General features: G+C 45.3%; 1 protein-coding gene across 1 annotated transcript in view; it reads left to right on the forward strand.

Moving 5' to 3' along the window:
• LOC102270938 (DExD/H-box helicase 60) overlaps nt 1-12,288 on the forward strand; it is a 135,120-nt gene that overhangs the window by 103,414 nt on the left and 19,418 nt on the right. The window contains 4 exon segments of the mRNA XM_070374953.1: nt 4,397-4,466; nt 4,468-4,509; nt 5,051-5,179; nt 6,175-6,314. Of these exon segments, the coding sequence (XP_070231054.1) occupies nt 4,397-4,466; nt 4,468-4,509; nt 5,051-5,179; nt 6,175-6,314 (381 nt within the window).

The following is a 12,288-nucleotide window of genomic DNA, read 5'->3' on the forward strand; positions in this document are numbered from 1 at the left end:
AAAGTTTGGTCTAGTCAAGGCTATGGTTTTTCCTGTGGTCATGTATGGACGTGAGAGTTGGACTGTGAAGAAGGCTGAGCACCAAAGAATTGATGCTTTTGAACTGTGGTGTTGGAGAAGACTCTTGAGAGTCCCTTGGACTGCAAGGAGATCCAACCAGTCCATTCTGAAGGAGATCAGCCCTGGGATTTCTTTGGAAGCAATGATGCTGAAGCTGAAACTCCAGTACTTTGGCCACCTCATGCGAAGAGTTGACTCATTGGAAAAGACTCTGATGCTGGGAGGGATTGGGGGCAGGAGGAGAAGGGGACGACAGAGGATGAGATGGCTGTATGGCATCACTGACTCAATGGTCGTGAGTCTCAGTGAACTCTGGGAGTTGGTGATGGACAGGGAGACCTGGCGTGCTGTGATTGATGGGGTCTCAAAGAGTCGGACACGACTGAGCGACTGATCTGATCTCATGGGAAATCTCTTCAGAATCCTCTGTGACCTGCTTAGCTGGAGGGAGTCTTCTCTCCATGCACCTGGTCTGTATTTCCTGTCCAACAACAGTCGTGGTTGGCTTGCTGCTGAAGTTCCTTAAGAGCTTGTCTTCTTACTGGAATAATTCCTTGAAGACAGATTTTCTGCCTTTGTGGCTTGTAATTAATTGGATTGAAACGTTTGTTACATGAATATAGACACCCAGGGTGAGCACATTCTTTGGGTTCTAAGGATTTTACGTATCTTGCCTCCTGTAACCTTTGCAACAATAGGATGGATGCCTTACTGATACTCCCGTTTGACAAGCGAGGGAGGTAGGGCAGAGAGAACCTGTACTGCCAGGGAAGGGGTGGGACTGGGGTGCGGTCTCAGACGGATGACCCCAGAGCCTGCAGCTTCATCGCTGTATTTTGAACAGACTGGTGGACAGATGCGTGAGTGAGCGACTGAGTGAGAATCATGTTACGGCCTTTGGGCTGTGACACAGTAGCTTCTAAGAGCAATGGAATGAGTTCAGTGCGGTAATTTTCCAATAGGATTTCATTACGGGACTTTCTTTTTTGTGTGGCAATGGCTCCATCTCCATCTAAAGAAAACTGAAATGTGGGTGAAATTCCTGTGACCTAACTCACACCCCAAAACTGGAGTAGTGGTGATAACCCACACATAGATAACAAGCCCCCTTTCTCTGTGTCCATCTCCTCTTCTCTTCTCTTTCCGCCTTGTCTCCAGGCATCTCAGTGCAGCATTTACACAGTCCTCCATTCTGTGTAGATGGTTCAGGGCAGACTGTCTTTAGGTGGCAGTGAGCAGAGGGATTGGGAGAACTTGGTGAGTTTGGCATCTTGCTCCAAGTGCCTGTCTGCTATCTCAGTGGCTATTAATGGATGGCTGGGAAGCGGACCCAGCTACTCTAACCCCATGTGACTCCTGCAAAGGTCATGCTGCTGCATGAGTCTCCTTTGCAATAGGAACGCAGCTTGGATGGCATTAAATGTGTATGTTGACCGTTGTGTGTGTAGCGTGTGTTCACATGGAGTGTTTCCTACAGCATCAGTGGTAAAAGGCATGGCAGCCTCCCTGAACAAGGAGACGATCTCTGATCTTGTGTAGTAGACCTCAGGGGACGTGAGGAGGTTGGGTGGTGAGGCAACATGAACAGAAGAGCTGTCCCCATAGATGTCTGTGCTCTGGCTCTGTTGTCACACAGGTGGCTCTAGAAGGAAGGGCTGAGTAGCTTGGGCCTGCCTCCATGTGAGGCTCATTTCTGGCACAGGGTGGAGTCCAACCTTGTCACCAGCTATCTGGCCACTCGGGGACAGCTGTTGGGACAGGGTGTCAGCCCCAGCAAGTGTAGGAGGGGCTGCCCGTCTGTCTGCTGCCCATGGAACTGTGCTTCCCGTCACCTGCAGGGTTGGGGACAATGCGATTTGCCAAAACACCTTCGTGGTGTGATGCTGTGTGCTCATAAGTGAAGGAGGGTGGGAACCTGTGACCTTTTATCTCTCTTCCTTGTCTCCCTGGGCTGGCTCATTAGTTGTCACACAGTGAACACCAGCTGAATGGAATGGTGTGGCCCAGCTTTTGGCCATGAGTTGTTAAATTGATTAGAAAATGAAGACCTATAAGTTGGTCATTCATCAGGCACATGGAAGGTCGAGGCGCTGGTCACATGCTGGGTGTTTTCCTAGGCCTGTGCCACGTGTTGTGTAGCTTAGTTCTGAGGGCAAAGGCAGTACTTCTCTCCATGGTGGAAATAAGGGCATGCAGGCTTTTGTAAGAGGCTAAGAAACCAAATGCATTCTAGGGACCAAACCAGAACAATTATATCTTAAAAATTATGATAGTTCTTGTATTTATTTTATTTGGGCAAGATATTGTTGTTGTTCAGTCGCCTAGTCATGTCTGACTCTTTGAGACCCCATGGACTGCAAGTTGCCACTTTTACGTAGTAATAATAAGAGAACAAATGCTAACATTCCAAAGCAAGATATTCAAATACTATTTGGCGAAAAGCAATTTTTTCTGTTCAGCTAGTTCACTGCTCAGGTTGAGATGCTGAACTGTGGTCCAGGCACTCACCTACATTCTGCTGATTTTTACAACCTCAGTCAAAGCCCAATTATTTTAATTGAAGTATGTTTGGCATAAAACCTTGTATAAGTTTAAGGGGTACAGCATGGTGATTTGGTATATTTATTTTGCAGTATGAAAGCCACCTGTGTCAAGTCTGAGTCCTCATCCTTTTTTATTTTATTTTATTTTTTGTGGTGGGACAATTAAGATCTAGTCCCAGCATGTTTAGGGCTCCCCAGGTGGCTCAGTGGTAAAGAACCTTCCTGCCAGTGCAGGTTTGATCCTGAGTCGGGAAGATCCCCTGGAGGAGGAAGTGGCAACCCACTCCAACATTCTTGCCTGGGAAATCTCATGGACAGAGAAGCCTGGTGGGCCACAGTCCATGGGGATGCAAAGGGTCAGATATGAGCATACACACATCCTCAGCATGTTGGTGTTCATAATACAGCTTTGTTGTCTGTAGTCACTGTACTGGGCATTAGCTCTTCAGGTCTTACTTATCTCCTAGTTTAAAGTCCAAAACCTTGTGCTGAAGTGTTTGTCTTATTTGCTTTTACTGCAGTCTGTAAGGCGGCAAAAGAGATACTTGGATCCTATGTTGTAGATGAGGAAACAGCATTTAGGGGTGGAATTAGAATTAGATCTTCTGATTCAAACTTGACTGTACTTTCCAGCCTAATAAACAGTTTTTTTTAACTGTATTATTTGAAGTGGCTTTTTTTGGCCTTGAATTTCCAAACCTGAGTTTCATAACTTAGTAGCTGTTTATTAAAACTCATTCCCTATTGTCAAATAACTTTGGAGAAATCTGTGTACATAGCCCCTTCTTGAAGACATAACCTTTCCAATGAGAAATCTTGGGGAAGCCTATTCATAAACCAACCCCCCACCCAACCTTTTCTTTTGAAGGAAATCTGCCAGCATTTTAGGGATCATAGTTTCACAGGCAGTGGATTTGTAGCAATAGTGGTTGAATCCAACAGAATTTACTGCAATACAAGCTTTTGGAGAACAGGACTTTTAAATTTATATTTTAAAATATCTGAGGAAAAATGAATTACATGGATATCCAGAGGGCTTAAAACAGAACCGAGTCAGTGACCTGGGGAGAAGTTTCCTTGAGTGTTGTGAAGGTGACCTTCAAGTGATCTTCAGTTCAGTTCAGTTCAGTCACTCAGTCATGTCCTGAGTCTTTGCGACCCCATGAATCACAGCATGCCAGGCCTCCCTGTCCATCACCAACTCCCAGAGTTCACCCAAACTCATGTCCATCGAGTTGGTGATGCCATCCAGCCATCTCATCCTCTGTCGTCCCCTTCTCCTCCTGCCCCCAATCCCTCCCAGAATCAGTCTTTTCCAATGAGTCAACTGTTCGCATGAAGTGGCCAAAGTACTGGAGTTTCAGCTTTAGCATCAGTCCTTCCAAGTGATCTTAGTACTTGAGAAAGTCAGACTTGCCACTTTCAGGCTAGTGCTCAAAAGCCAGGAACCATATTCATAATGAAATCACTTTCACTTCTGGTGCCAGGGTGGATGCTGTGTGTTCTTGTCTGAACTGAGTTTGCAGATCTTTTAGACATCCCCTCACCTCTACCCTTATAGAGAACTGACCCAGCTGCAAGGTCTCAAGAAGTATAAAACTTTGTGGCAGGCTTTTGGGTTTTTCCCCTTTCTTAGTAAATCAGGGATACTCTTGGTTAGTACTGTGTTTCCATCAAGCATTTTAGATCAGGGATAGTTTCAGTGTCTGGGTTCATGATAGTGACTCTGAAGCAAAGGATAGAACTTCAGATGAAACAGAAAGAATATTAAAATTTTCAATTTTATTTTAAAGATGGATTGAAAAGTTTGGATTCCCTTCTGATCTTACCCTTTCACCTCGAGAAATGGTCCAGCTTTATGATACCTACCATGTTTGAATTCTGGAAAAGTTGTCTCAGAGCTCAGGTAAACAGTAATTCTGCAATTGTTTTTGAATTGATTTTAGTGGATGGTAACTGCCATTCACAGAGATGAGCTATCACCCTTCCTAATTGTCTGCATCTGATCTTTGAAAATCACCAGTGGATTCTTTACAAAATAAGATTGCTCCTTCCCTAACAGCCTTCCTGCTCACAGTCTGTGTTTTCCTGTAACTGGGGGGAAAGCCCCTCAACTCTTGACCTTGCTTCCTCTTCTGCTTTCTGGGACAGGACCACCCTTCCATCTCCCACACTGTGTGCCAGGTCTTGGGTTTCTATTCTTGCCTTCCTCTCCTCTCATGCCCCTTCCTTCCTCTGCCCATCTGTGTTCACCTCCTGGTTGGTTTTGCTGCACACTCTTCTGTAAGTGTTCACCATTCCATCAGGTTTACACACCAGGAATGACAGGGAGATAGTTTGCCCCCTCTTTGCAAGACACTTGTAATTCTGTTCATGAGACATATTGTTGAGAAGCACTTGGATTTTCTTGCATGATTTTACTGAATTTTGTGACATTCCTTTTCAAGGAGTTGTGTCCAGAGGAATTCGTTCATTTTGAGAATAAAATAGTCATTAGGAAGATGGATGCTAGAAAGTATGAAGAGAGCTTAAAGGCAGAACTGACAAGCTGGGTGAAGAATGGCCTCACCAACAAGGTAATTTTCACACATGTTTTGGATGAAGCATCTCTATGTTCTTGTTTCCTTGAGTTATACTGGGCAGTCATGACTATTGTCTTGACTTTTTAATCTTCAACCTCCATTATAGGATTTTCAGTTGAGCGTGAAGCCCAGTGGTTCTGAGATAGACCAGAGAGAAAGGACCTTGGTCCTTGACTTCTCCCCTTTCCCCACCTGCCACGTGTGCTCTAATTTCTGATGGATGCAGGCAGAGGGAGCCCTTCCCGTGGACCAGGTCGTGATGCCCCGAGAGTGTGGGGCTGGAGTTACAGTGGTAATAGCTGAGGAGAGCTTTTGACTTCTTTATCTCTTTTTCAGAAAGCTTTTTTTTTTTTTTATGACTTTTGTTTTAATTTGCAGAAACTATTTTTGTGTTAAAACCTTAACCCGGGGTCATATGAGTTATGCACATTTATTTTAAGTAAGTTGATGATCTTTTTTATTTTGATGTTTGCTTTGTTGTCATATATTGAAGTTTCTGATTTTGGGGGTGTGACACGTATTAGAATTCTCAGGTGAGCTTTTCCCATTATCTTTTTAACTTAGGTTATCTCCTCCTGCTCAGAAACATAATTTTATTTTATTCCACTTATTTTGCCAAGAAAAACCTTTAAAATGTATTTATAAGAGATTTTACATGATAAAGAGAGAAACTGATTCACTTCATCTGTTGCCACAGTGAAAGTAGCATTATTTACTACATAATCCTCTTCCTGACTGATTTGTGTTGCCTTAAAAAGTCGCATGTTCGTGCATGGTTATTACTTTTTATCTTTTTGTTCTCTAGTGTATTTCTTTAATTCTTTTGCAGTGTTTTATCTTATACTTTCATCTTTATTATTTTTGTTACATACTCTATTAAAGAACCAGAGGTATATAGATAAGATAGCGATGAATATGTTTTAGCAAGAAGTAGGCACTCCTGTCTTCATTATGCAGAACTTAAAATAATTTTATTTTCCCTGCTACAGGCCAGAACGGTCCTGGAGAGTGTTCATCCTCCTTCAGTCCACGGTAGTGTGGTTGTTAGTTCAGAAAACATGGCAATTATGTTTCCACTTCTCCTTGTAAAGCTAAGGGAAATGGAGAAGTTACCTGCAGGGTTTTTTCTGTGAGTCACTTAGTTTTTTTTTTATTAGATGCATTCCTTTAAGGACAAGAGTTATACAAACTTGACTATTGTAGTGTTCAATATGATTTTCGGTTCCCTTTTGTTATCAGACTACATATTTAAAATGACACCTTTCCAGTTCAACTTTAAATGTTCTCACCACAAAAGGAAAAAGAGATAACTTTGGGAGGTAATGGTTTTGTTAACTAACCTTATTATGGTCATCATTTTGCTATATATACCTGTATCAAATTATCATGGTTTCTTTACCTTAAATGTGTACAGTGTTATATGTCAATTTTGTCTTAATAAAACTGAAAACAAAAAACACAGAAAAAAGCAAAGGAGGCACTACAATTCACAGAAGATTTGACCATCAAGAAATCTAACTTACTTCACTAATCATAATATTCTCTGGTGAGATAAATCAAACAGAGAAAGACATATACTCTATGATCTCACTTATGTGTGAAATCTAAATAGTCATACAAACGAGTGTACATGGGAAACAGAAATGGTCACACAGACATAGGGAACAAGCTTATGGCTACCAAAGGGAGGAGGGAAGGTGGGGAGGGACAAACTGGGAGCTTGGGATTAACAGATACAAACTATTAATGCTATATATTAGATAGCCAACAAGGACCTGCTCTATAGCACAGGGAATTATAGTCATGGTCTTGTAATAACCCATAATGAAGTAGAATCTTCAAAAATACTGAATTACTATCTTGTACAACTGAAACTAATATGACACTATAAATCAACTATACTTCAGTAAAAAATAAAGTCAGGACTTAGATATATTTGGGGGCTTCCTAGGTGGCACTAGTGCTAAAGAGCCCGCCTATAAATGCAGGAGACGTAAGAGACATGGGTTCCATCCCTGGGTTGGGAAGGTCCCCTGGAGGAGGGCATGACAACCCACTCCAGTATTCTTGCCTGGAGAATCCCATGGACAGAGGAGCCTGGCGGGCTACAGTCCACAGGGTTGCACAGAGTCAGACGTGACTGAAGTGACTTAGAATGCACACAAGGGTCTTTGATTCTGTTACAAGACAGACGTAAAGGCCACTGGAATTAAATATAAGAACAACTATAATAACAATAAAAATAAATTTTAAAATAGTAGAAAATTTTTTTTGTTAATTTTTCCCTCCTCTCTAAAGAGTATACAGGGGAGCACCTCTTTTCTGTAGACAGAGAAAATGCACTGGGGTTGGCCCCTTGGCTGTGGGGTGCCTGACCCCTCCTACAGGAACATTCTCCAGGGACTCTGCTTGCTGCCCCAGGAGGGGGACTTCTGATCTCCCAAAAGGTGGTTAGTGATGGGTCTGTGACCCAGAGCACCCCGTGTTCAGAATGAAGCTCGTAGCAATGGGTATTCAATCTCGACAGCCGTATGTCAGTGGCAGCAGTGGCTGCCTGGATGGTTGAATTGTCTTTATCATCACTCTCAAGGCACACCTTCTTCTCCTCTGTTTCGAGTTTGATTTAGGGGCTGTGGAGAGAAGGGCTGAAAGTGTGAAAAAGTTTCTGCAGCAAAAGCAGGAGCGCAGAAGGCCCACCTCCCCCCACCCCCCAGGGCAGATAAAGAGGCCCATGACATGGGGAACAAACTGCACAAAGTGAAAAAAACCCATGGAGAAATACAAGACAGTGTGAGTATGCAGCTCAGTACATTGTGCTGGGAAGGCCGAGATAGTCGCACGTCCTAGCAGGGAGGCCGCTGGCTGCACAGACCAGTTAGTTGTCACTGGGACTTGTTTGCTGGCCAGTTCTGTGCTTGGAGAACTGTGTGTGCGGTGGGCCCCTCTGCCTTGGGGCCCTCATTCTGGGTCCCTAGTTCTTGGGGTCTAATTCTGACTCCTCTGGGTCTGAAATGCATCCCCCCCGCCCCCATCCTCATGTCCTCAGTGACGTCCTGGTCTCAAAGTGTCCACATCTTCCCTTGGATGGTCACAAAGTTCTTCTTGAAACCTGACCTTGAGGCTCCCTCCTATACTGCAGCTGACATTCAGGCTGATAATCTCACCCTCACTCGCTCTTCCTTCTGGGCTGTTGTCCACAGGCCAGCATGCGTGGGCTTTGCCCTCACCTTTTCAGGTGCGCTTCCTACTACTCTCATCCAACAGTACCCCACACACGCCTCTCCCTAGGGCCGTGTCCCCCTGTACTGTCCCATAATCTTGGGCCCTCCATCCCATGCCCCCAGGTCTTCTGCGCAGCAGCTCGCATCCCTCCCTGAGGCGTGCCCGCCCCTCTTCCCCCCACCCCTGTTTGGACTTGTCCCTTTCTCCTGGGCTCATGCTGCACTGCAGTACTTGGTGGGTCAGTTGTGACGCATTGCTCTCTTTCCTAAATTGTCACTCCCTCACAGCAGGGACCGTGCATTTTCCTCTTTTTATCTCCAGCTGTTATTTTATGTGGTGTCCTGCTAGTCACAGCTTACAAAATCAATTACATTCTCACAAATGTCAGTAGAAAGGAAAGGTGCTTTTAATCAGGATGCCGGCCATCTGGGAAGAGGGCGGGCTGAGTATCTGCTAGAAATACCTCTGAGATCCCGCTCGGCCGAATGGCATTGAAACGTGTAAATTATCATATGTGAAACGAATCACCAGTCCAGGTTCGATACATGATACAGGGTGCTCGGGGCTGGTGCACTGGGATGACTCAGAGGGATCAGATAGGGAAGGAGGTGGGAGTGGGCTTCAGGATGGGGAACACATATACACCCGTGGCGGATTCAAGTCAATGTATGGCAAAACCAATATAATATTGTAAAGTTAAATAAATAAATAAATTTAAATTAAAAAAAAAACCATTGAGCACCTAAAATATAAATAAATAAAATAAAAATAAAGGGAAGTAGGGGAGTCATCTCAGTGAATCACTGAGATGAGGGGGGTCAGTCTCCATCCCTGCCAGGCTTGAGGATGCCTCAGAATCTTCCTCTGGATGTTCTCTTGTTCATGTACTTTGGTCACACAGTTTGCACGATTACTGAAGGGGAAGCTCGAGAAGAGATCTGGTCACTCATTTCTTCTTCTCTGATCTTTGTGGACAACCAACCAGTCAGGCAACATATCGCATGTCCAGACTTGAAAGGTGTGCTTGGGCAGAAATGAGTAGAGCCTGGGGCGCCTGGTTAAAAGTCAGAGACAATATAGCTCTGCTAAGTGACGAGGAGAGGACTTCATGCTGAGGAGGGCTTCCTGCAGAGAGCTGCGTACACAGTCCCAACGCACAGCTGGGCGGGTCACAGCTGTTCATAGCTATTTTGCAGTGAATGGTAGTTACTTCCTTGAAAGTGGAAACAGCTTTTAGAGCTTCCCTGACTCAGATTTCTCACGTTCTGAGCAAGAGCAATCCTAGAGCAAGTTAGGATTTCCTGCTGACACTTCTGTGTATCTTCCTTCCACCGGCTCTGCTTGTCTCCTTGGTCGTGACAGCAGGTGTCGGCCTTTTCAGGCTCTAGTCTTCCAATAGCTTTTCTTCAGGGCTCTAGGAGTCATGGTTTCAAGCTGGATTAGTGACCAACAATTCCAACTATAAAAATAACGAGAATGTTTTTGTGAACTAGGAATGCTGCTTGCCATCTTGGTACACAGAGGGTGTTGCAGCTCTCAGCCACTGCAGCCACCCCAATTCCCTGACCGTGCGCTTGAGGGGACTCAGGATGGGCAAATCCAGGACAACGGCCCAGGTGTTAGCTGAGTGCACATCAGGAGTGACTTCAGGGAGCCCAGACTCTTGCATCTTCCTGTACGTAAAAGGGCGCTAAATTCCCTAACTTGAGATGTCTGACTTTCTTTAACCGTGATCTTCTGATGTTCTGACTGCCTGTATCCTGACTCCTCCCTCCCCTCTTTGGAGCAGCCCCTCAGAGCTGTCTGAGACACCACATGGGGGCCTCGGTTAATCCTCTGCCTGTGCTTTGCTGACAGTCAGGCCAGGCCTGCTTGTCCTGGCACTGCCGCGGGGGTGAGGGGAATATCAGTGAAAGGGAGTTGGTGGTTTCTCTACTGCTTGGTCAGTATTTCTCACCCATGAAACGGAGTTAAATTGGACACTCGTGAGCACATATTCTCGTAGTAGGAGCCATGTGCACAGTCAAGAGTGTTGACTAAAAAATAAAGCGCAGCCTACAAGCTGAGAATTTATTCATTTGGTAGACATTCTGAGGACCTAGACCCAGAAGACAGCATCTCAGATAACTCTGGGGGGCTGCCTGAAGAGGGAAGGGAGGGGCCAGGATACCCAGGAGTTTTTGCAATAAAGACCAGTGAACATCACAAGATTACTGTTCACTGAAGAAGGCAATGGCACCCCACTCCAGTACTCTTGCCTGGAAAATCCCATGGACGGAGGAGCCTGGTAGCCTCCATGAGGTGGCTAAGAGTCGGCCACAACTGAGCGACTTCACTTTCCCTTTTCAGTTTCATGTATTGGAGAAGGAAATGGCAACCCACTTCAGTGTTCTTGCCTGGAGAATCCCAGGGACGGGGAGCCTGATGGGCTGCTGTCTATGGGGTCGCACAGAGTCGGACATGACTGAAGTGACACAGCAGCGGCAGAGAAAACCAGACCTCTCTAGTTAATGAATGTAGGGCTTCTCTGGGTATGAAGATGCAAGAGTCTGGGCCCCATGAAGTCACTCCTGTGATGTGCACTCAGCTCTCTGGGGCCAGTATCCTGTGCTTTCCCGTCCTGAGTCCCCTTGGGGCTCACCGGCGGGGGGATGATTGCAGCTGCTGAGGGTTTGCAGTGGGGAGCAGCTTCTCACCTTCACAAGAGACAAACAAAAGAAGGACCAGAGATGTGTGTGTGTGTATGAATGGTGGTTCTCGTGAGGAGTGGTGGATGACGTGATTTGACACTGGAGTCCAAGCCAGTGTGTTGCGGGTAGTGTCTTAGGTCTGGTCCACATGGGGATCTGTGCCGGGAGCCGGCATATTGCATATTGAGTGCATATTGCATATTGAGTGCAGCACTTTCCACAGCATCATCTTTCAGGATCTGGAATAGCTCAACTGGAATTCTATCACTGCCGGGAGCCAGCATGAGGAACTCCGCCCGTGGCAAAGGTCATGAGGAAGGAGGCTTGACATACACAAGCCTCAGGAGTCCCCCTGGAAATTCTCGAGCATCTACCCCCAAAACCAGAGTCTGCCTACTTTCTGCTTTGTGCTTTCACCTACACCTCTGACTTTACGGGGGGCTGTCCCCCACTACCTCTCTCTGAAAAAAAGTTAGCTTACAGCTCCAGTTAATAATTCCTGGGTGTGACAGTGTTTCAACCTACAAACTCCTTTGGAAGTCCTCTAGCCTGCCTGAATAGGTTTTTCCGGCCACATGTGATTGTTCAGAGCCTCCCAACTGTGAGAGGCAGGAGATGTTCTAAACTGTCTAAACACAGATTCCTTTGAGTAGTTAAAAGATTGATTAGAAATTGTATTGGTGAAGGGATTTTCACTTGTTGGGCCAATGTTTGCTGCTAAGTCTCCATATCCCTTACCTGCTGTGTCCCTGGCAGTGTATTGATTAATATAACTGGTGTAAGTAGTAGCTTTAATGTTTGTAATCTTGGACCCTTAAGTTAATTCTTTTACTTGTTATGGCCCACCACACCTTTGCCCTATAGGAATGCAACTTTATCTAATGCTTTTGGAGGGTGGCTCTTGACCAATCACCTTTAGAGAAAAATAAGTTTTCTGAAGAAAGGGTCTTAAAATGTTAACAGGCCTCCGGGCCAGAAGATGATGCAAATCACCTAAGCTTTTGCATATGATAAGTTTGCAGGAAGAAAGCCTGGCTTGCTGCCTGACTCTACCCCTTCCCCCATTATCCTCTATGCATAACTTAAGGTATAAAAACTACTTTGGAAAATAAAGTGTGGGCCTTGTTCACGGAAACTTTGTCTCCCCATGTCGTTCTTTCTCTCACCTTCTGGCTGAATTATTCAGCCTCT

Source organism: Bos mutus, chromosome 8, assembly GCF_027580195.1.
Source record: "Bos mutus isolate GX-2022 chromosome 8, NWIPB_WYAK_1.1, whole genome shotgun sequence".
In the NCBI taxonomy this organism is placed as follows: Eukaryota; Metazoa; Chordata; class Mammalia; order Artiodactyla; family Bovidae; genus Bos; species Bos mutus.